This window comes from Pundamilia nyererei, unplaced genomic scaffold (assembly GCF_000239375.1).
Source record: "Pundamilia nyererei isolate P.nyererei 1_Seehausen unplaced genomic scaffold, PunNye1.0 scaffold00469, whole genome shotgun sequence".
NCBI lineage: Eukaryota > Metazoa > Chordata > Actinopteri > Cichliformes > Cichlidae > Pundamilia > Pundamilia nyererei.
Genome location: NW_005187870.1, coordinates 176,038 through 199,069, shown reverse-complemented (window position 1 = coordinate 199,069; position 23,032 = coordinate 176,038). Strand labels below are relative to the sequence as shown.

At 37.6% G+C, this 23,032-nt stretch overlaps 1 protein-coding gene across 1 annotated transcript in view; it reads left to right on the top strand.

Annotated features, from left to right (window-relative positions):
• The first annotated feature begins 5,408 nt into the window (after positions 1-5,408).
• ranbp9 (RAN binding protein 9) overlaps positions 5,409-23,032 on the top strand; it is a 25,547-nt gene continuing 7,923 nt past the window's right edge. The window contains exons 1-6 of the mRNA XM_013916117.1: positions 5,409-6,059; positions 9,296-9,407; positions 12,380-12,432; positions 15,717-15,884; positions 17,131-17,153; positions 20,593-20,777. Coding sequence (XP_013771571.1) covers positions 5,843-6,059; positions 9,296-9,407; positions 12,380-12,432; positions 15,717-15,884; positions 17,131-17,153; positions 20,593-20,777 — 758 coding nt within the window. The 5' untranslated portion in view covers positions 5,409-5,842. The remainder of the gene's footprint in view (positions 6,060-9,295; positions 9,408-12,379; positions 12,433-15,716; positions 15,885-17,130; positions 17,154-20,592; positions 20,778-23,032) is intronic.

The following is a 23,032-nucleotide window of genomic DNA, read 5'->3' as shown; positions in this document are numbered from 1 at the left end:
GTGTAGCTAACCATGTGAACTGTTATTTGAATGGCATAAAGGTGGAGCTCATACATCTTAATTTGTGCAGTTTTTAGGCTGATAATTTACTTACCTAATAAAGCTCAAAATGTCAGATAGCTTCGACTAAAACACTACTTCTGAAGTCACTGTTTAATGTAATGCAATATGATGTTATAGTTCAAAATCTAAAGGAATGTACAGGCTGTTCTCATCTCCACATTGGTGTGGCTGATTTACATACATGGTGTCCTCTTTAACCTGTTCCCTGATACATCAGGTTAGCTATTAACCAACAAGCTTTCTTCCGAGTGCCATGAGTGGCAAACATAAGGTTTGAACCACAGGTGGGTGCAGCTCCTGTGGTCACAGCCAGAGCTGTGCACCTGAGATGATCATATCAGAGCTATCCTGTCATCGTGCAGAGTGAAGATTAAAAATAAAACTGACAGAGTATTTAGATCAGGCTGAACTTTTGGCTGATTGGGATTACTTTCACATGACTAACATCATCATTTGAAAATTTGGCCATGTTTAGGCACGAGCATCCGCCAGTGTAGCAGTACATATCTGAAAGAACATGAGAAAAACACAATAGGTACCTTTAATAGAGATATAATATGTAAAACGCAACCTGCAGATCAGCAGCAGAGATCTTAAACGTTGTCTCTGAGATCTTAGATTTGATCTTAAACACACTCATTGCTTGTGTAAGAGGGACAAATCATTTTGTTCCGATTAAAGCCCTGCCAGCTAAAATGATTAATTCCCTCAAATAGAATAAAAGGAGGCATAATAATAATAATGTTTGCTGATAACTAACATTGGAGGGAAAAGCAGGATCTAGCTGATATAATTAGTCAAACATTAAGCTAGTGGGGGTTTTTTAAAGACGTGGGATCTCTGCTGTTAACGTCTATTCACAGAGTACTGTATTATTAGTCTGAGCCACCAGAGGGTGCTGTGACCATCCACCCCAACATCCACCTTCACTGCTGAGGTTTTGCTGGATGTCCTGTCCTTGCAAAAGTCTTTATTTCCAGTGTCTTTATTCAGGCTGTTAATCCTTGCAAAAAGATGTCAGCTAATGGAGTGACTGATAACTGACAGAACAGCTCTGTCAATTAAAACAGTTAGAATCTGCTTCAGACCAGCTCAGATTGTTGTTTAAGATTTTGGTGCAAATGTAACAGCAGTGTTTACACTGTAAGTTTGAAAGTCAAATTAACAGTCATGTTTTCATGCTTACTTGCTATTGTCTGGAGCGGAGACGTCTGGAGAGATAACTGACTGAGAGAGCAAAGTCAAACACAAGCTGATAAATGAGTATGAGAAGAATAACATTGTACTGCTATCGTTTGTGGCTTATTAAAATAGTCTTTAACCTCTGATGGCATTTTTTGTTTTACCTTAATATAATAATACAAATACAAACCTTTTAAAAGGTGCCAAATTGACTACCAAATCACTCATTATTTTATCTTGTACTGGGTTAGACTAGTTTTTGTCTTCAGATCTACCTTGGCATAAACTGAGCAAGATGTTGGAACTTCTTCTCACAGATTTTAGTCCATATTGACAAGATGGCATCATGCCGTTGCCACATGATGAGAATCTCCTGGTTCTTGTATCAACAGTTCTCCCTGAACCGTTGATAAGGCATCCATGTTATTATGTTCCATCCATCCATTTTCTTCTACTTATCCAGTTGTTTACACCAAATTCTGACCTTCTCATCTGAATGTTGCAGTGTTGTCAATCAGACGTTGTCTTGACCACATGTTAAAGTTTAAATCTGTTGAGCTGAACGATTGGTTAATTAGATATTTGCATAAGCAGTTGAACAGGTGGATTTGGCACCAGGTGGTATTCCTGTCACAACTCCAAAGGGTGCCTGCAGCTGGAATTGAACCAGCAACCTTCCACATATCAAGTGAGTGTGTTAACTTCTACAAAATCATAAATTTTAATTATGCGTTTTAATTCATGTGATTAGTGGAGAAGCATAAACAGCATATTGTGACGTATATATATGCATAAAAACATGGGCTTTATTACATCGCTCTACAGCGTCACCATTGGTTAGAAAGCGAGCTTTAAATACCACTTTATTTGATTATTCTGCTCTGAATTGCTTTTTAGAAACTTTTATTCTTTATTTTCTGTCAGTTTTATTCCTCTTTATTTTGCAACACCCAGAACTTTTTCATGTAAAATCAGTACAAACTAAAATGTGATCAATTTGGAATATTGTAATGGATAAATACAGAATTAAATTACAACAAAAGCACTGAAGCTAAGCCTTGCTGTGGCTCAGTAGAAGAAGAAGGAAGAGGGTCAATCCCACCACAGCCCTTCTGTGTGGAGTTTTGTTTTTATTTTCGGGGGTTCTGGTGAATTCTGTAAAAGAGACTCTTAATCAGTTTCCCTTCCTGGTTTAATATCGTTCAAAAGGACACACCAACCAGAGATTCTCAATGTGTGAAAATCATTATTTCTGTAAAATGTTGCTGTTGATTTAAAATACTTTGCTTGTACAAACTGTTTTTATAGCTTATTTTGCTATGATCCTGGTTTATACTGCATTGATGTGTCATTAGCCTTTTCGTGTTTGAGCTGCTGAATATAAGATGATAACAGAAAATATCCCTCTCTAAAAAAAACAATTAGGATAGAATAAAGAGCTTCAGTTTATAGATGAATACATTTTCCACCAATGGTTTCAAATCCGAGCTTTCATTTCTGTTGCACTATTATTTATTCATTCATTTGTTTAAGACACTGAGGAGCTGTTCCCAGCACAATTTGTACCCATTCTGCTTCTACAGCACACGTCTTGCTGATGATAAACAGCCAAGGCCTAATGTGTGTGTTTTCCAGGGGATGTGAATGTGAGCAACTGCTTCCCTACAGGGAGCGTAACATCATTTCAGATTCCTTTTTAGTGATGCAACGAACATTCCCACATGTTGGCGCGAGGGACATTCACAGACCATGTGAGCCAAACAAAACAAAACAAAACAAAAAACCCTTTTCGTTTATAACAGTGATCAGAGCTGCTGGAAACACAAACAAGACAAAACACGATCTTTAAAACAACTGTTTTTAGTTCACGGGCAGGCATGAATTATGTATTATTGCCAAGCTTTTGTTTTACTTTCTGTCTGTGTGTGTTTTGACTGAGCTGGTTTCCTTTAATTTAACTATTAAAATATCAACTAACAGGACTGGATTAGTGCTGAACTACACAGAGAGGCCCCACACAAAAATATTCTCTGTTAATTAATAGGTAATTTGATTAGCTGCATGTCAGTTTAAAGTTCAAAACTCTGATGCTAAATACTATGTACTGTAATGTTTATAGGCCCTTTAAAAAATACAAGTTTAGGGAAAAATTATTACATAAAAAGTCCACATTAATCATAAGATACAACTTTATTAACACTAAATTTAAAAACCACCTTTCCTTAAACATCGGCTACATAATTACCCCTCACTGTCTCTGGCCTGTATTTGTACAGCCACCATCCATCCCAACCACCTCCCTGATTAGCCCATAACATTTTCTCACAACAGGAAAACACTGCAAAATAGCAACGCAAATGGTAAGAGGTCGTCTTTAAATTTACCTGATAAATTCATAGTACACATTGCACATTAAATTCGTGTTTATTTAACAGTTAGTTACTACTTGAAGCACAGTAAACTCTGAAGAAAGTGCTAATATTTTTTCAGAGAAGGAAAAGACACTTGTACCTAGTGGAGGCCGGGGTTGGTGAAAGGGATTTGGTAAAAAAATGCAACTCACTCCGACCTTAATCAAGATTTTGAACTTTTTGTTTATACCCTAAACGTAGAATCATTAGTATCAACCTTTACTCCACTTTGATTACCTGTGCAATCGACTACATGTTGCATTCAGTTACTGTGTGCAAGTTACATGTGCTGTAATTATGTTTAACTTCTGCCCAGTGAGGCTACCAATATGTATCACTGGGGCATCACTGTTTACAGTCTAGCAAAAATAGAAATACAGAGTTGTAAACTGAACATAAGAGCAATTTCATTTAATAAACTTCTTCATGTTAACAAGTATTTAATAAAACATCTTTTATAAAGTAATACGGGTTCAGTCTCGTTCACAGTAAAAAATTCTATATAAACAAATAAATGTATTTTAATGAAGCAAACAGTCATTGATATGATGTAGTAATTAGATGTCAATTAATATTTAAAAAATTGGCAAATTAAATAAGATTAGCACCAATAACCCCCTGGCTGTCAACATGTGTGAGACTGCAGGCAAAAATAAAAATGCAATTAATGTGCAGTACACTGTTAATAAACTAGAAGAAGGCACATCTATAGATATGTTACTTACACACTGAACTACTGTAATTAATTATTATCAAGCTTCTCTATAAGCTCTCTGAAAATCCTTCAAGTGAGAGAAATGCTTCTAATGTTATAGAGTAGGGTTGCTGGAGGACTGGGGTTTTTTATTCATGTGGTTCTGTAGTGGAGTGGTGTACATGTTTGACAAACAAGTGTAAGATACCTGGTTTGATTCCATGAGGAAATGCAAGGTGAACTGAACCAGGAGTCCTGACAAGACCCCCCTTTGGTGTTCTGGGTATTTGGTAGCCACCATGGCCCAATCAATCATGCAGTGCAATTGGCCATGGTGACTACTTTTGAATATGGTGCAGCTGAAAGTAGCTTTTTTTTGTCACTTATGATCTCTCCATGCTCCTCTTTTCTGGATTTCCTTTCCATCAGTCCCCCTACTTGATCACCACAGATAGCTGCCCTTCCCCAAGCCTGGCTTGAAGTCTCTTTTTTGTTAAACAAGAGTTCTTCCTTCATTTGGTTGCCAAAAGCTGCTTGTATGCTTGTTTATATTATTAAAACCGAAATAAGTGATGCCTTCAAAGGGTGGTTAGCACCTGCACCTTGTGTTCAAATCCAGCCTTTCCTGCCTCTCCTGTATGTTCTATGTATGTTCTCCTGCATGTTCTCCCTGTGTCTTTGTGGGTTCTCTCTGGGTATTCTGGCTTATACCCAAAGTAGTGGATATGGTTAAGTTAGTAAGTGGTAGATAAAAGAAAAAAAAAACTTCCACAAATAAGACCATATAGATTTTTCACCTTACACTGTTAAAGGATATTAAAAAGAAAGACGTATAATTAAGTGTAAATCTAGTTTATAAACATCAATAATTAAAATGTAATAATAATGATAGAGCTTAAAAACTGAAAACAATGATGATGACACTAATCATGAAGACTTGCTGACAGTGTTAACCTTGTAATCTACTGATAAGATAGTTTTTAGCTCATTCTGTGTATTTTCTTCACATTCCCATAGGAAGTGAGTGGAGCTGTTTTCAGCCAATCAGATCAGCGGATAATGCTCCGACAACAAACAAAAGATCGAGGCTAGCCGAGCTCATCATACTTTGTCGATCCGTCTAGGCTAACGTTAGTAGTTACTTTGCCCCCAGCACCGACTAGCTCCCTGTTTTTTTTTTTTTACTTCTTTGCTCAGATCCCGTGGGGCAGTCTCATCCTCTTGTTTCTATTTGTGTTTTAGTCAGACCTAATGTCAACCTGAGTCATTTTCAGCGATCGCTTCGCCTTTGCTGGCCAAGCTAAACGCGTTAGCCAGGTTAGCTGCTCGGCTAACCAGCTCTGGCTGCCTCTGCAACAACCAGCGAAGCCAATTAGCTTAGCCTCCTAGCTTGCTAGCTTTGCTAACTCCCCTTTAAAACTTGACACTGACGGACACAAGTGGCTCTGGCTTGTTGCTGACAAGCCAGTTTACTAAAACTCGTGTCGTAGCCATGTCTGGACAGTCATCCGGCGGTGGGTTTCTGATGTCGGTAGTTGTCCACGGAGACTCGGCTCTGAACGAGCAGGAAAAGGAGCTCAATCAACGGCTCCGACGGCTCTATCCGGCCGTTAACGAAAACGAGACTCCACTTCCCCGATCCTGGAGCCCGAAGGACAAGTTCAGCTACATCGGACTGTCTCAGAACAACCTCCGTGTACACTATAAAGGTATGACAGAAACCCTTAATCGGGAATTTTTGTACTTGTGTTACCAAATGCTAACGACATGTTAGCTTAGCTTGACGGTTAGCGGATCAAAGCCAACTGCAGTTGAGGCTAAAAACAAAGTCTGCTAAGCTAGCAGCTTCACCAACAACAAGACAGAGGACATCTTGCAACCCGACCAGCTGGCGAGGTGTAGCCACAGCCAAAATTGACCTACTAGCTTGTTAGCTTTCCTGCTACCTTGTGAGACAGCTCGTCAGCTCCATTTATAGTCACCGGGAAGCTTTCACGACAGACAACCTGGCCAACTCTCTTGTGAAATATATATTTTAAAAAAACATCCTTAGCCAAATTACATCTGATGGTTTGGGTGCCAAAATTACAACGTTCAGTGTTATCCAAAATGAACCAGAGCTTGACAACCCTCTGTTAGGCTAATGTAACATTATTTTATTTATTATTAATTGTCAGGAAATGCTGTGTCAAATATCGTGATTATCCCGGTCAGAGGCTCTGCTAGGCTTCCAGTGAAGTGGCTAGTGTTGATACGATATGCAGAGATAGTTGGACTAGTTTCTATCTAGAGGGCTTTTTCTCTTTCTTTTCTTTTTTTTTTCTGGTGCAGGCCTACAAGAAAAGGCTAGTGTGTTGTTGTTGTTGTTGTTGTTGTTGTTGTTTTGTTGTTGTTTTTTTAAAAAAAGGTGCAACTGCTTCCTGGGTGTGTACTGCTATTCTGTGTCTGTCTGGCCCTCTGCACACACGCTTCCTTGTTGCAACTAGAATGTTCTGCCTTTGTGCAACAAATCCACCTGAATTTCTTACAGCAGCTGCAACTTTAACATTCAAACACTGTAAAACTTTTACATGTACTGACCTCCAGGGAGCAATTCTCCACTTACTGAACAGTTTATTCTAACAGCAGTGTTAAGCTCTAAAATTCAGGCCTTCTGTGATTAACCATGTTTTAACAGAATGCCATAGTTGTAAATGGAAACCCTTTGATTTTAGTTAGATGGGTTTTGGTTCCAATTCCAAATATAAATTCTCATATAAAACCCTCTGAAAAGATTGTTCTGTGAGTTCTACTGAAACTAAATGTCAGCTGTGTCCAAAGGCCTACCAGAAATGTAAAATACATTGTAATGTAAAATAGCAAATACTTTACAAACTGACATGTCAGTTATGTAAACTTTTTTAAAAAAAATAAACATATTCACATTTCACATGGTTAAATGCTAATATTTAGTGGTATAGTTGGCTAGAAAATGAATAATTCTTTGGTGGGTTAAGATTTTGTTTTGGAAGATTACATTTATCTGACATTTTATGGACAAAAGCATTAATTCTATATTTGAGAAAATAATGTTTCATATGTTAATATAGTAATAACAGAAAAATGTCATCAGAGCAAGAGAGAATAGCATTGGTGTTACTCAGTGATATAATTCACATTTGTACACCTCACACCCAAAGACTGTTTTAAACAGCTTTACTGTGCAGAAGTTTGTATAACAGACAATACTTAAAAGAACAGTAGAAAATCTACACAAGAAAAGTTATTATTCTGTAGACACTGTGTTACCAATTAACCGCTCTGTAATAATGTCTGTAATTAATGATAATGATAATATTAATACAGGTTATTTGTAATCTCACTTAATAATTAACATGGTCTTTGTTTTTAGTCAGTACTGATTAATTTATTGATCGGTTCATTTACCCGACACTAATCGTTTAGCTATTTTGGTTACAGATGAATACGTTCAAGACTTGTGTTTGCCAAAAATGGAAACCACTGTTAATTCTGGGTTCAGAAGTGTTCTTGTAAGCTGATCATCTTTAAACTTTATATAATTATAAAGATTAAATGATTGAGTTGACTAATAATTTTAATGATTGTGTTTTCCTGTTGCTCTTTCAATCTGGCCATATTGCCAGTAGAAAATTTGTAAAATGGAGGTGAGGTGTTTACTTCACTTGATCTACATCTAGTATACATTTCCTTATATTTGAATGTGGTTCTGGGGTATTTGAAAGAAAATAATTAACTTAACTGTGATAAGTAACCAAGTGTCTTTATTAAGACATACAAAAGCATTTAAAGAAATCTTTAAATTATGACAAATTGTACTGTAAACTCAGGGCCTGTATTATGGTCTAGACATACATTTACAAATGTATGTTGTTTTTACATGAAGGCAGTCAGGTCAAATGATGCTGCTGTTTATTGTTTATATCCTACATATAAAGAACCAGCCATTAAGTAAATGTATTGGATATTGTCAGATATTCTGTTGGCAGCATACTGAGAATTTCCCTCTCTAATGATATTTAGAACCTTATTAATAAAACCAGTTTATTTGACTATCTATTGTAATAACTAAACACAGCTACTGAGTAACATACAGCAGTGTAAACATGTGATTTATAACCGTCATGGTGCTGTTAATAGCTCTACACTGTGGCTTCATGTTAACCTTAAAGACTGAGATTATGAGCCGCTCAGATTTAAGACGTTTGGAGTTACAATCTTCTCACCAACGACACATCTTTTGCTCAGGTGTGTTTATAAAAATGTCACCTGGTATATCAGCATAATATTTCTGTATTGTTCAGCCATAGTGATACAAACCTATATATGTTTTATAGTATGTTCATCCACATATTCGTAATGGCAGACCATTGAATGTGGAAAGTATGTAACCATGGAAAGTAAATTATGCAGTACTTACAAGTAAAATATGCACCTCGACAAATAGTGGGACATCCAGTATTTTCCTTGAGGCTGGTTTTATTTATAGATCCAAACTTGGGTTGTAAAATTTTTATAGTGTAGTGTCTCTGCAGAGTCCTTAGCTCTCTTCTGGTCCAATCTCAAAGTAACTCTGACATTATTTTCTCAGTATGTGTATATATATATATATATAAAAAATTTTTTTTATTTATTTATTTATTTTTCATTGGTGGGTAAATCTGCTAGTGAGGTGTGTTTTGTGCTTCTCAAACGTTTTGATCCGACTTAATGATTGCTAGCCTTTGCGATTTAATCCCTTACACAGCTTCTCATGGCAAAAAACCCTACATACATCGTAAACTGGGCTTTAAATTAAAGTGGTATTTGGTCCTTAGCCAGAGTAACTGCAGAGAAGCCTCTGCGTCTTGGCACTCAGCACATGTATCTCATGAACTATAGTCATTTGTACTAACTGCGCACTTCTGTGTTTTACCGCAACCTAAAGGTCATGGAAAAACACCCAAAGATGCTGCATCAGTGCGGGCCACCCACCCTATCCCAGCTGCCTGCGGGGTCTACTACTTTGAGGTGAAGATCATCAGTAAAGGCAGAGATGGGTAAGAGCAGCCCTAAACATTCCAGACATACACATTACTTTCAGCAGTGTTAATAGTTTGGGCTCATAGATGACAGTGAGTGGTTCATAAGCTGGTTAGGTAAACTGTCGAAAAAATTTGAAACTAGCAACCTGCAACACTGCAAAAAAAAGAATGCAAAAAAATATTTGTGGTTATTTTTGTTTGAAACTAGACAAAAGCAATAAGCAGAGGGACCATGAAGAGACAAACTTGTTCTTAGGTGTGCTGGCCCACTCAGTGTATCAAATAATAACCAATAAAATTACCTCCAATTTGATCAAACTTCTTTTAGAGTAAAACATTTAATAGATAGCCTGGATATAAAACTGATTAAGAGCCTGCAATGTCTTCCAAAAAATAAGTGCAATTTTGCCCCATTCAGCAAAGCTACTCTCATTACAGCAATGCACAAGCAGCTCATTGTCAGATGCTGCTCCTCACTCTTCTCTGAACAGAGCAAACGAAGAGCGAGTCATGTCTGCAGCAGGAGAGAAAGATGCTGTGTTCACGAGGAAGTAGTGGCAACTGTTCATCTACAAGTAGGATGCAGTCCATGGTGACAAATATTGTTGTCATATAGACTGTATAAAAGATGGGCACAGCGCTGCGGTCCTAGAAAATGAAACCAGTGCTTTAAAGCTGCTTTCTTTTTAATGGCCACCAGGGGGCAACCCTTGTGGTCACAAAGGGACATTTTCTAAGTTGGTGTCGGCAAAAATGTGAAAACAAAGTATTCATACCAGGCGTTCACAAACCAGTGTGGGACCCACAGTTGGTACATCCAACCTTTATTCCGTTTGCCTGGTGTTGGATGGTTAAAGTTGCAGAACAGCTCAAAGGAATCGGTAAATGTAGCAATAAGTTCGACTAGGTGACCAAGGTGAGAGGGTAAATAGTTGAACACTGGGGGAAAAAAAACCCCAAACAGTCATAGGAATGAAATTGGCTCTACCAGCTGTGCATGCTGGTGTGTTCATGTATCAGTATGTAAATGGAAAACTGCACGTTTGAGTAATAATCCAGGACTGCTCAATGTCACCACCTTGACGTGCTTATTTAAGGATGTTGGCATTAAACTTGTAGTGGCCTCGTGCTGTGCACTAATGCTCATGCAGCAATGCTAAGGCATGTGAGGTTGAGAAAATGAAAGAACAGCTTTTTCTGTTTTGTGGTTGTTTTTTGGTTTTTCCTCAGTCATGCCTGTGACACTCATTTATCATGACTGATGAACTTCTCATTGGGAATGATAAACCTTTTGTTGTTGTTTTTTTACAAAGTGAATAGTTGCTGAAAGTATAAAGTCCAAATAAGTGACAAGTCTAATCTGGGTTTACATGAGCCGTAATCCTGCAGCGTTTTGCCTTGTGGAGTGTAATTGTTGTTTGGTCCTATGAGAGTGGGAGGTTGAGATAAAGCAGTTCAGTTTCTCTTCTCTAGAAAGTCCTGATTTTTTTTTTTTCCTCTTGCATTGTTTTGTGTTCAATCAGAAATGATTTAAATTATGTCCTCCAGTTAAATTCATTTTTATTCTCCTTTTATTCTCCTTTGGGTCATGCCTAAAATTCTTAAAGGGTCTAAATGGCCATGTTTGGGAGCGTCTTTGTAAAACTTCCTAAATAATTTCATAAAAAATATTTAGGAAATTATTTTCTAACTGTTCAAGACTCCAGCCTGTAAACTGTAATGAATTCTTTGGATATCCATTATCTTAAAAGTCACACATCATCATGTTTAGGTACCACATGTCCTTTACATCAAAAAGGATTTTAGAAATTCGTACGAGAAGACGGCAAAATAATGAACATGATTAAAATCTTCAAAGTGCCTCAGGTTCATTCGTAAGACATCAGGCATTCCCTGGTTGTTTGTAACCAGTTGGTCATGCTTGACCCCAGATAAGTAAAAAAGTGTTCACATTTAACTGAATTTCTATAATGGTGTTTGGAACAAACACCATTATAGAATGGTGTTTGTTCCAAACACCATTCTTGTGTTGGAACAAACACAAGGCTAAATATGTGTTTCAGAAGTTCAAATGTTTAAAACCTTTTCAGAAGTGGTTTTTAGAACATAGTTGGACTAGCAGCTTTGCTTTACATCTCAATTACTCTGTCACTCCAGCACTACAATCAGAGAGAAATGCATGCATCTCTACTAACTTGTGATTATTCTGCTGTTTTCATTATTTCAAGTAATAATTTTTGAATTCAAATATAAGAAATAGGATTTGGTAAATTATGGCTTTAAATGTGCCAGAAAAATACATCTAAATCTGTTTTCTTGGCTCAGAATGAGCCAATGGAGGGGGGGGGGTGTTCATACCACAAAGGTAGATCTTTTTGGGGGAAACAAAATTATAATATGTTCAATTAAGTTAACAAAATGTGTATATTAAAAAAAACAACTTCATTACATTGTGTGTGTTGAATATTCCTTTGTTTATAGCCTTTTTTGAGGATGCCAAATTTGTAGGGGTTTGCAATTTTTGCATAGATCAGCCATGCAATGAAAAAACTTGATATATAAATCAGTGGCAGCTTCATTCTCTTCATTACTAAATGAAATGTTCTATGTTTTCTTTCTTTCTTTTTTTTTTTTTAACTTCAGATCTGGTGACTACATTTACAATCCCATGACATTGAATTGTAATAATTTCTGTTACTCATCAATAACCACATTAATGTTAGCTTTTGCCCTCATTGAACAATGTTATGGTAGCCCTTGTCATGAACTTAAATTATTAAAAAATAAATGACATTAACCTAATTAGACAGACACCATTTTGAAGAGATTACGTATGTGAGAAATTGGTGTTTACCGTGTTGAATGTAGCTTGACATGAGCCATGTCTGTCTGTGGTATGATTGACTTCAGCTTACATGTGTAAAATGGCTTCTTCAGTCTCTTTCTGCATAAACGCACAGCTTAACTCTCGCCTGTCTGTCCTACAGGTACATGGGTATCGGCCTCTCAGCTCAGGGTGTAAACATGAACAGACTCCCTGGTAAGTTGACATATTTTGTGCATTTGTTGCTGCTGTCTTTTGGTGTCTTTATCTGTTATATTCTACACTAGATATGTCTGGGATTTCTGTGGGTGTCATCTTGTCTGAACATAACTACTAGAGATTAGATTTGGATAAACTGGTTGGAGCCGTGACTGAGTCTGTTCATTGTGGTTGTTAGTTAGAAAAATAAAAGAAAAGGAAAAACAAGTAATATAAAAAACACAATTCAGATCCTTACGTAGGCTTACTGGGAAATCTTCTATAAGGTCAACAAGGCTTTAACGTTTTAGTCAACCTGTTTTAGGATTATGTTGCTATACAAAGGCTTATAGAAAAATGAAATAAAATTGAAATTGGTTGCAACCAGCATGGAAAAATTGAAGCCAAGTTCCTATGTTGAGAATTGATACCTGTCAGGACAAGCCAAAGGGTTTATATCCAGAGATCTCAGTAACGTGTTGTGTAGCTCTTGAGTGAGGAGCAAGGATGAATACTCTACTGAGCTTTTATGTATAGTTCAGGCCAAGGTGTTGTGTCGGCATATCGAAAGTGGCTAAATGAAGATTTCTCGTTAGTTTGCTCATAGTGGCCTAAAGCATCTTAACTTTGATGAAACTGCCAAAAAGGATGTCATAAGAAATAAGTCTGTTAACTAATTATTTAAAAGCTCATAAATTATACAAAAGCAGACATTACCAACATAAACACCAGCCTATGAATAAACACGATCAGTAGCTGAAATGTTTATTTTATATTTGTAATTATTTATTTATATAAATATATTTTTCCTGTGAGGCTGTGGAGGACATGTTGCCCCCCCCCTCGCTAACCTCACAGTTTTCTGCAAAGCACAGGCCTCTGGTGGGTGGAAAGTTTAAGATTATCACTGTGTAATCAGTATATCCTAAGGTGATGTTTGACCTTTGTCATGCTCCCTTCCAGTATTTTTTTTTCCCGTTGTCTGTTGATTACACAAGTGTTGTGCTTAAAAGCATTCTCAGTGTATGCACTCAATCATTAACTCGTATCCATGATTGTTGGAACAAGAACTTTTTTTTTTAACATTTGTACAATTAGGTGTAATAAAGTTGTTGTTTTGGATTTTTTTTTGAGCTGCTTCAATGTTTTAGTGAAGTCAGAAACCAACACATGAGGTAATGAATTTTGATGGTACAATAAAATGTCATGAATATCATCATTAATTGGACGCTGCAGACGTCAACCCTACGCTCCCCTGAGGTTATCAGGCCAAACAGGAGCCCAGATACCCCATCACCAGTTTGAAAGCTGGACCCACCCAGGAGCTCCAGTCTCTTCACACAAAGATAACAGCAGGCCTAGTGCCAACCGCACAGTCTCAGCTGATGGATAGATGCTAATGAAAACTCAGTAATTGTGAAGAACTGATGCCAGAGTGCTGCTGAGTTGAGTACTGTCCTGCAGTGATGACTGTGGAAACGGCAGGATTAATCCTGCTGCTCGACAGTAACTCACTGGATCCTGCCACATGGTTTCTAATGTTAAAACAGCCCCAAAGTCCTGTGTGCTGCAGCAAAGGCTGCATCCCCTTAAGTCTCCCTGAGAAACAAGTACTGGGCAAACACAGAGTACTCCAGGTTTTAATACACACAGGTATTCTGTTCACATTAAACCTTTGCTCATCAGTAATTTTCTTTCTTCCATTTTATGCTCAATACAAAAAAATATTTATTTTCAGTGAAATAAGGGGCATCACATCAAAAATGGCCTGCAGTCTGCAGAAGGTTAAACAAAACAAAGAATTGAAGGTTAAAAATGCCACACAAAAATCTCCCAATTCTGGGAGTACATCCAGTTTTCTGGAAGAAACTGAATGAGCTATGTCTTTCTGCAGTCAGCATGAAAGCAACAGCAAGCTGTTCCACTGATTGAGAATACTGATTCCCCAGGTTCAGTTCTCATAGTGTCCTTGAGCAAGGCATTGAATCTTGCAGGTTTGTGCTTGCTGGCTCACGGTACAGGGCTGTGGGTGAAGGTGTGGACACATACATCTGCCTTTTTTCTGTTTTAAGTGAGGATATTTCAGCTCTACTGCTCTCAGCACTGTGTGATTCTTGATCCAGGTCATGATATTACACCAGCGTTTACTGAAGCGTTGGAATTATGACGTCACATGTCTATTTTTAGACTTAACATGCGAATTTCTGGCCTAATAAAGTTTGGTGATAGGGACATGTCTGTAAATACTCACAAATGTTAGAGTTGGGTTTAACTTTCAGCAGATATGAAACATCTTGGTCCAGCTATTTTTTTGTTTGACAGCTTTTATTTCATGTCTTATTTGAGGAAATCTAATAATTAGATTAAAAAAGAAAAGAGTCAGCACTCAGAGAATCCCACTTGAAATCTGGGAGAACGCTGCCAAAGCAAAGATGAAAATCCTTTTATGACCATATTTTAGGGCATGTATTTAAATCAGACTTTACTGATGATTCTACACGTGTGACCATTAATATTGAAGTGTAATTTAAATAACACTTCGTAAATATGTTCCCAGAGGGATTTTAAGATTGCTGCTGAGTGGCAAGATTCCTTCATAAAGGTTTTGACGCTGCCTCTCCGGTTTAATCACACTGCGTTCGAACCATTTTGGCGGCCTGCTCACAGCACTGTTGTCCTCCTCAGTAGCGTAGCTTTTGGTGTGATTTGTCACAAAACAAATTTTGAAAACATTATGTTGTGTTTTTTGATCTCCCGTGTCATCAGTGCCAGTATGCTTCTAGTTCAGTCATATTTACAATACTTATAGGGGCCACATTGTACTTCTGATCCTAGAGCTGAGTAATTTAAACTGACGTATTGCTTTAGGTTTTCTAAAAACAAATAAATAAGTAAATAAATACTGACATGTAGCACATGTAGGAGGAGCTCACTGTTTGTAACGCTGGCCCTTGGTGACAGGTACCGTAAAAGCTACAACATGTGAGGAGGTGTGTGTAAAGTTGTGTATAGGCTTTGCCTATAACTAACCCACAACTGTGTTCAACCGTAAGAAGTTTCTCTGTGTGACTAATCAGCTGCAAAGTATATCATTATTTTACAGCACTGTACCTTTTAATGTGGGTTTGTAGGAATATTCATATTGTGAGACTTGACCATTATCATTCAGCCCTCCTATGGGCTGTGTGTGTCTGTCCGAGTTTGTCTCTGTGTTTCTGTGTTGAGTCTGAGATTCTAACAATTGCTGCGTTTTAACACTTTTTCATCTCATGTTCTCACACTTTTCATTTGCATCGCTGCAGGTTGGGACAAGCACTCTTATGGTTACCATGGAGATGACGGCCACTCCTTCTGCTCGTCTGGCACCGGGCAACCTTATGGACCCACGTTTACAACAGGCGATGTGATTGGCTGCTGTGTTAACCTCATCAACAACACCTGCTTCTACACAAAGAATGGCCACAGCCTAGGTACAGAAAATAATACCCAATAATGCTGCCATGCAGTGGTCTGTGTATTAAGTTGCAGAAGGACTGCAGTGTTTCCAATATATTTTTTATCAATGTTTAAACAGAGATGACATTTCTCTCAATAAGAGAGAGATGAGTAACAGTTTTGTTTTTTTAAATAAATAGTTGGCAATCGCGCTTGTCCACTATATTTTTCCCACTGCTTGCCCACTTGTGTTTTGAAAGTTCAAGTGCTGCTAACCAGTTAGCTCCAGCTCTTCCTGTCTTATCTTTCCCCTAATGGCTGGCTCACTGGCCAGGTTTTTGTTGGACTGTAATATTATTCCCCTCCTTCCCCAAAAGGATCTCAGCCTGCAGCACCTTGAACTGCAGCTTTTGAAAGTAGTCTTGCTTCTGTCCTGTCGCGCTACTGTAAGCTGGATGGTTACTCTGACCAGAAGCTGCGGTAGATGGAGGATTGGCTCACTTATGTCCCTTTTATACCACGCTCACCAAAGCTTTGTAGTTGGAGACTTCCAAAGGAACTTTGATTACATTTGTGTAGTTATTTATTTCTCACAAAGGGATTGGAAAATTTAATATTTTCTGAGGAGAAACTTTGCCATGATGTAAGCTCATTTTACAAACACGGCTGTAATAGTTTCACAGAAGTTGTGAGCCAAACACAAAACAAGAGGCCACTGCAGCAAGTCCAGCTTGTGATATATTGCTTTTTTTTTTAAGTTTTGCATGTTTCTATGAATTGTCTTGTTGTTGTTGTTATTTTAAATAATCATTCTTTGTTAATTAAATGTCTCTGATGTTTTTTGCTCTTTTTTTGTTTTAAATTATTTTTTCCACTTTACTGCACAGCAAAGAAATGTTACAAAGTTCGATAGTAAAAGCAATGTAAACATATATTTATGTATGTATGTTCTTCATAATATAAGCATCCAGCAAATCTGTCAAAAAGCTTTTAATGTGAAGGCTTTGCAATACTTTGTATAATTTAAAAATTACATCAAATTTGTATTTTTTAGATAATGCTTTAGTGATAATTTCCTTCATGATTAGAAGACCGGGTTCACAGTTAAATCTGTTGGGGAGACAGTCTTTCTCGCTTATGTGACATTTATGAACTGCAGCAAGATGACAGTAACCAGATTACCTCAGCACATGTAAACACACGAACTGTGGCCTCACGCTGTGTGCAAAAATGGAAAGTACTCTTGTTTTTCATGCTGACTGTTTCTCTCTTCCTCTGCAGGTATTGCCTTCACAGACCTACCAGTAAGTACTGAGATTTTCTTCACTCTTTGTTGTAAAGTAATCTTTTCCATAATTAGCACAGCTGTAGGAGATGATGCTATTTATGGAAATTAAATGTGTCATTTCCTGCAGAATGTCCACTGCAGTCAAAATGTTTAATCATGCAAAATGGATTAGAGGCTGGAAAACTCGGGAGCTCCGAACACACCGTCAGCTTTTCTCAAACACTGTCAAACTGGAAGGCCTTTCTTCTTCTGTCACATCTGTAGTGATTGTGGTGTCTGTGTAACCTTTGGCTAAAGTTTCTTTGGCTTTATCCAACCATAAACAGACACTTGAGTGTTCTCTATTAAGAATTTATTATGTGTTTAAAGCAAATGAAGTGTACTTTCTGTATTTACGTTATGAAGTTCAGAGGTTCACATTTATTAGGAGGCTTTAACTCAAAGTTGTCAGGTGTTTGACACAGTAAACTGCTTTATATAACACTTTTTGTACTATGGTTTCATTTTTTTTTCCACAAATGGATGAACAGAGTTGCATTAGTAAAGCATCTAGTGCAGGTTGTAAGCTTTGAAATGTGGGGGAGAAAAGTAGAACGTAGAAAAATTGAAAAACAGCAAAACAAAGCACAGTTTTTAAAAAATTATATAAATTGATATTAGCAGGAATATCTTTACTGTGTATAAAATGCTTCTTATGTGGCACTGATTTCATTATCTAATTATTTTATTGGCTGGACCAAAAAAATTAAACTGAAGACTCCTAAATTTAAATCTCAGGGACGACTCTCAAAGTAGAAAGAAGCTTTTTAAAACAAAGTCAGCAGACTTTATAAGCTGTGTTTTTGTTGTTGTTTTTTTCCCTCACAGAGTTCACTCCTGGTGACAGTTAATTTGATAATGCTTCAAAGTAGCTGCTTAATAAATGTCTGAAGAAAGTATTTATAAAAAAAAAAAAAAGTTTCTTTTAAGCTGCTGTAAACTTGCTGTTTGATCCAGATCTTCCATCAGAGTCATGTTGACACATTTTCCACTTTCATTTAGTGGGGAAAACAGCTTGAAAGTTTAAAAACTATTTACAGTGTATGAGCCAAATGCTCATGCTTCTTTTTTGTTTTAAAGGGGTTTTTTTTTCTACGATTTGCTGTGTATTGTGTCAGACAGAGGAGATAACTGTAATATTGCCATCTCAGGCACACAGCTGTGAGCACAGAAGCCCCAACCTCCTGCTGTTTAAAACTTCTGTTTGTAAGCAGCAGCGAACCACAAATGGTTTGCCCCAAAGGGGGAGGAGCTAAAATGTTTTGTTGCTTTTGTTTTGTTTGTTTTGCCCAAGGAGCTAAGGAGCTGCACCAAGAACGTCCAAGAGTATGGAGCTAGACTTGAGAATAATGGCCCACTTTTTCAAATGGAACCAGAGTTTTGAGTACTCCTTTGTTTCTTAACAAGGCGACACGGTCAGCTCCTATTCTTCGTTATGTGAACGACTCCCACACCCACTGGGTCTTGATTCCAGTGGGATTCATGCATACGTTACCAAAGTTGGGATGTTTAGGGAGACACTTGTTGCTTGGTTGGTAGCAAATGAAAACGGGTGCCGGCTGTTATTGAAGAAGAAAAATAAGAGTCTTAGCTAAAACAATAATCCATTGAGCAGCCAAACAGACTTGGATGTGAGCCAGACATTCATGTTCCTCCAGAGCTGTGCAGTGAAGTGCGTCACCTCGACGCAGCTGACCTTTCTGGTTATTGAACCATGACAAAGACAACTGTGAGAGACACACACAGCTTTGTACTGCTGTTCTTATGTGGGCTGTTATCAGCGGTGTTATTCCCAACTCCTAGCCTAAATCTAACTCTAAAAAAGTTTAGTGTTTTGTAAAGTTTTTGTTGTTTTTCTTTTCTTTTTTTTTTACATTTTGGTATTTCGGTATTAATTTATTTTAAGGACACTTGCAGCGATCCAAACACAACACGGTGAATGTGCCTTGCCACCAGTCACCACTGCCTCTGATTAAACCAGAGCTCTGGTGATTGGTAGAATAGTAGAACAATACATCCAGATATGCAAATCTTAAGTGTTTTTCATTTAGCTCTGTCTGATTACGGTCTGTCAAATCAGGGATTTATATTTAAAAAATAAAAAAAACTTTTTAAAACAGTTTTTGTTCCAAAGTCAGCAAACCTTTCAGTGGCTTTTTATCACAGATTCTGTACTTGCAGTTTTTATGGCTGTGTGATAAGTGAAATTTAACTCTGGTGCTGCTTCAAAATAAGTGCCCAGAGACATTTTAAAATGCCAGCTGAGTGAGTCTTGTTTCTGGAAAGGCTTTGGCTGAAGTAATTGAGCTTCATCGCTTTCAGTGCTCCCATACTTTCTACTTTTTATTCACCAGTACTCATGTATAGTGCTGTTGCTCATTAAATCATAATCAGAAATCATACAACAATTTGGATTATGTCGTGTTGGAGTGTAGAGTCCTCCTTGTTTAACATCAGTAGTTTTCCAAAACTGTGTATTAGGGAGCTGCACTGTTAGCACGTGGGATTGCTGTTTCCTTGGTCTGAAAAACAAATGAGGTTTTTAATGAAGTTACAGGTAACAACAGGAATAAGCTGAAAAATAAAATGAGAACTGCTGTTTAGTTTGGGTAGTATATCGGTAGATGTTGCCATAAGATATGCTCCATAGCATCAAATGAGTATTGAACAGCAGTCAAAGATGATTGGCAGAAAATAAACACAGCAACCTTTCAATGACCGAACCCAGTTATATTATAATTAAATCATATTAATTGTTCCCCTTCACAGTTCAATATGCTTCAAATTGTAAGACAAAGAGTACCCACCAGTATTCCTTTATTATTTATGTCTTCAGTTGAAATTAATTTGCTCTAGGCTGAGTGCAGTACGTGGGACAGAGTCAATAAACAGGACTATGAAGTACTAGTAGTGTATTGGAGGACAAACTAAAATTTAATAAAAAAAAATCATAAAATGAAGTGAAATGCACAATAATCAAAAAGATCTTTGCTGGGTTGTTGACTGACAGAACATTTTTTTTAGTTCTGTCTATAAAGCAAAATTAATCAAAAGTCAAGTATTTGGAAGTGTCATCAATTCTGATGAAGTCAGTTCAGCAATCAGCTGATAGTCATATTATGGTCAGTGAGTGCGATAAGGCCCCCCCCCCCCTTTTTTTTAAACGACGCTGTGAAAACAGGCTGAGCTCTCTGTTCAGAAGATGCACTGTCAGCATCCTACCACGTATGAGCTTTGTCAGCTACTAAAATCACATTTTAAGGCGTAATTGCAGACAAAAGCTTATTTCCTGAGATTTTCCGTTTTCCTGTTTTTACCCTTCATTGTTTCTTCCTGTTTTGATTAATTGTCCAGATTGCATTCCAGACTCCGTTTCCTCTATCACTCTTACCTCTCTTTATCGCTCCCTGCTGCAGCCTAACTTGTACCCGACCGTGGGCCTTCAGACTCCAGGGGAGGTGGTGGATGCAAACTTCGGGCAGCACCCATTCGTGTTTGACATTGAAGACTACATGAGAGAATGGAGGACAAAAATTCAGGCCCAGATTGACCGCTTCCCCATCGGAGAGCGCGAGGGCGAGTGGCAGTCCATGATCCAGAAGTAAGAGAGTTAGAAGGCTCAAATTATTTGCATGTAGTTTAAGCTAAGTACATTTATTTTATTTATTTTTAACTGTGGAATATTAGACTTGCCATGCTTTGTTCACTTATGTCTGCCCAGTGATAAGGTGCCACGAGGATGACTTCTTAGGTTAAGAATAACCAGACTCAGGAAAAAAAAAATAACTGCGAAAATTGTGGAAAACGAACTTTGCAGGAAATGAAAGATTTTGATATGTCCATTTTTAAAAAGCTGTTTTTTATTTTATTTTTTTATTTTGTATTTTGTATTTTTTCAGCCAGATGGTCTCCAAATAGATGTCCCTATTATGATTTCAGAAGTTTAAGTACAAGTAGGAGAAGTGAAAAGTTAATCTGTGAATATGTTTCCTATACCAAAGCTTTATACATGTGATGTTACCACCACGTGGCTCCTAACGTGTGAGTGAGCCATGCTGAATGTTCCTTACATCTTCCACACATTAGAGCAAAAGGGGACTAACCTGACCTATTTAAGGCTCATGAGGAACAGTGTTATAATGTTCAGTTTCTTTGTTGTACACGATTGTCAAATCTCAAATTTTATCTGCAAATTTAACAATTTTATCAGGATACAGAATAGCAAGTCTTAATCAACAAATTTAATATCTGATACAAGTGATGATTTTATAGCCCACTGAAATAAAGACCATTTTGTTTAGCACAATCTTACTGGTTTGCTTATTAAAATCCATACATGCTTATGAATGTGTGGATTAAAGGACTTTCATGGTTAAGTACATTTATGTACAGATTTGACATCATATTTGGCACTTTAACTCTCACTTCTGCTTAACTGCTTGATGTAATGTGGCAGAGCTAGTTGTAGCAGACATGGAAAACCATACGGAGAGTTATTACCATCATTACTCCACATTTCACAGCTGATTGGATTTTAACTAGACCATAAATGGTTGAAAGTGCTGGTTGTTTCAGTAGTACCAGCGGCATATTGACCAGATGGAGGAAAAGGGAGTATTTGACTTTGTGACCTCAAGGTATTCTTCTGCATAAAACCAGCTGCCTGCTTCTCCTAAGTTAACGCCTTTGCAGGGTCTAAGTACTGGCTATTTTTATGCACTTAAACACACACTGTTACACACTGTTGTTTCACAGATAAAGTTAATAAATAAATAAAGGTTGTAATATAAAACAACTCTTACTTCTGTTTTCCTGTTCAGCTAGCGATGTTGGTGTGGGTGCATGAATTACTTGTTCTAAGTATAAAGTTCCTCTTGGTTCAAATGGGTGTGAAAGTGTGTTTTACAAGTTGTATAGTCGCAGTTAACTGCTTATCTACTGACAGAGTTATGGTGACTGCAGTAGGTCTCACACGGTGTTCATGTCACACAGACACACACTCAGGCTTGTTATCTGACTGTTTTAGCAGTACAATCATTTACTAATTCATGCTTACATGAACAGGAGACAGCTGACCAGAAATTTACATTCATGTTGGATCCAGAGCTTTTGATCAGTTATTGTAGACTGAACAGTGTTCATCTTGTATTGGCTAAATGAAAAAGTCTTAGAAGGATGCTGTAGGTGACAGGACTACTACTAACATGAAGAGCATCAAGGCCCCGATGGATTGTTCCTCATCGAAGAGCTGGAGCTGTGATTCAGAAGGGAAAGATGCAGGGCTTGGTTTCCCTTCAAGCTGTGGCCTGGCAGGATTAGCTCTCTGTTGCTATGATTACTTGTCCTGAATGGATTTAAACTCCATTTGATGGGGATTGGAGTTGGGGGTGGGAGTGAATAAAGGGACTTATTGCCTTTATCCAGATGTCGCCTCACAGGCAGGAATAGAACCAAGAAGTTTCTGATCTTACACCAGTGCAGTGTATTGTCTCTGTGGAACAATGGTAGCATGATGATCAGCCGGTGAGAGTGGCATTATCTCGTCATATAACGGCCTGAAGCATGAAGTTTGGTTTAGCTCCGCTGCACTGAGGGAACTCGTCATTGACATAGTAATGGGGTGTTTGAGTTTAGCCGTGCCTCTAATTTGATTAATGAAAAGTCAGACACATACACTCAAAAAACATACCATGCTCATATTCATCTGCATATTTTTATTCTTGAACTCTGCCAGAGTAGCTTTGCATTATTCAAATTTCAAAATAATCCTTATGTATATTATCCTGGTCATTGCGGTAGCACCTGGGAACTTTCTATTGTCTGCCCTGGATAAACAGAATTTGAGCAGTAGCTGAG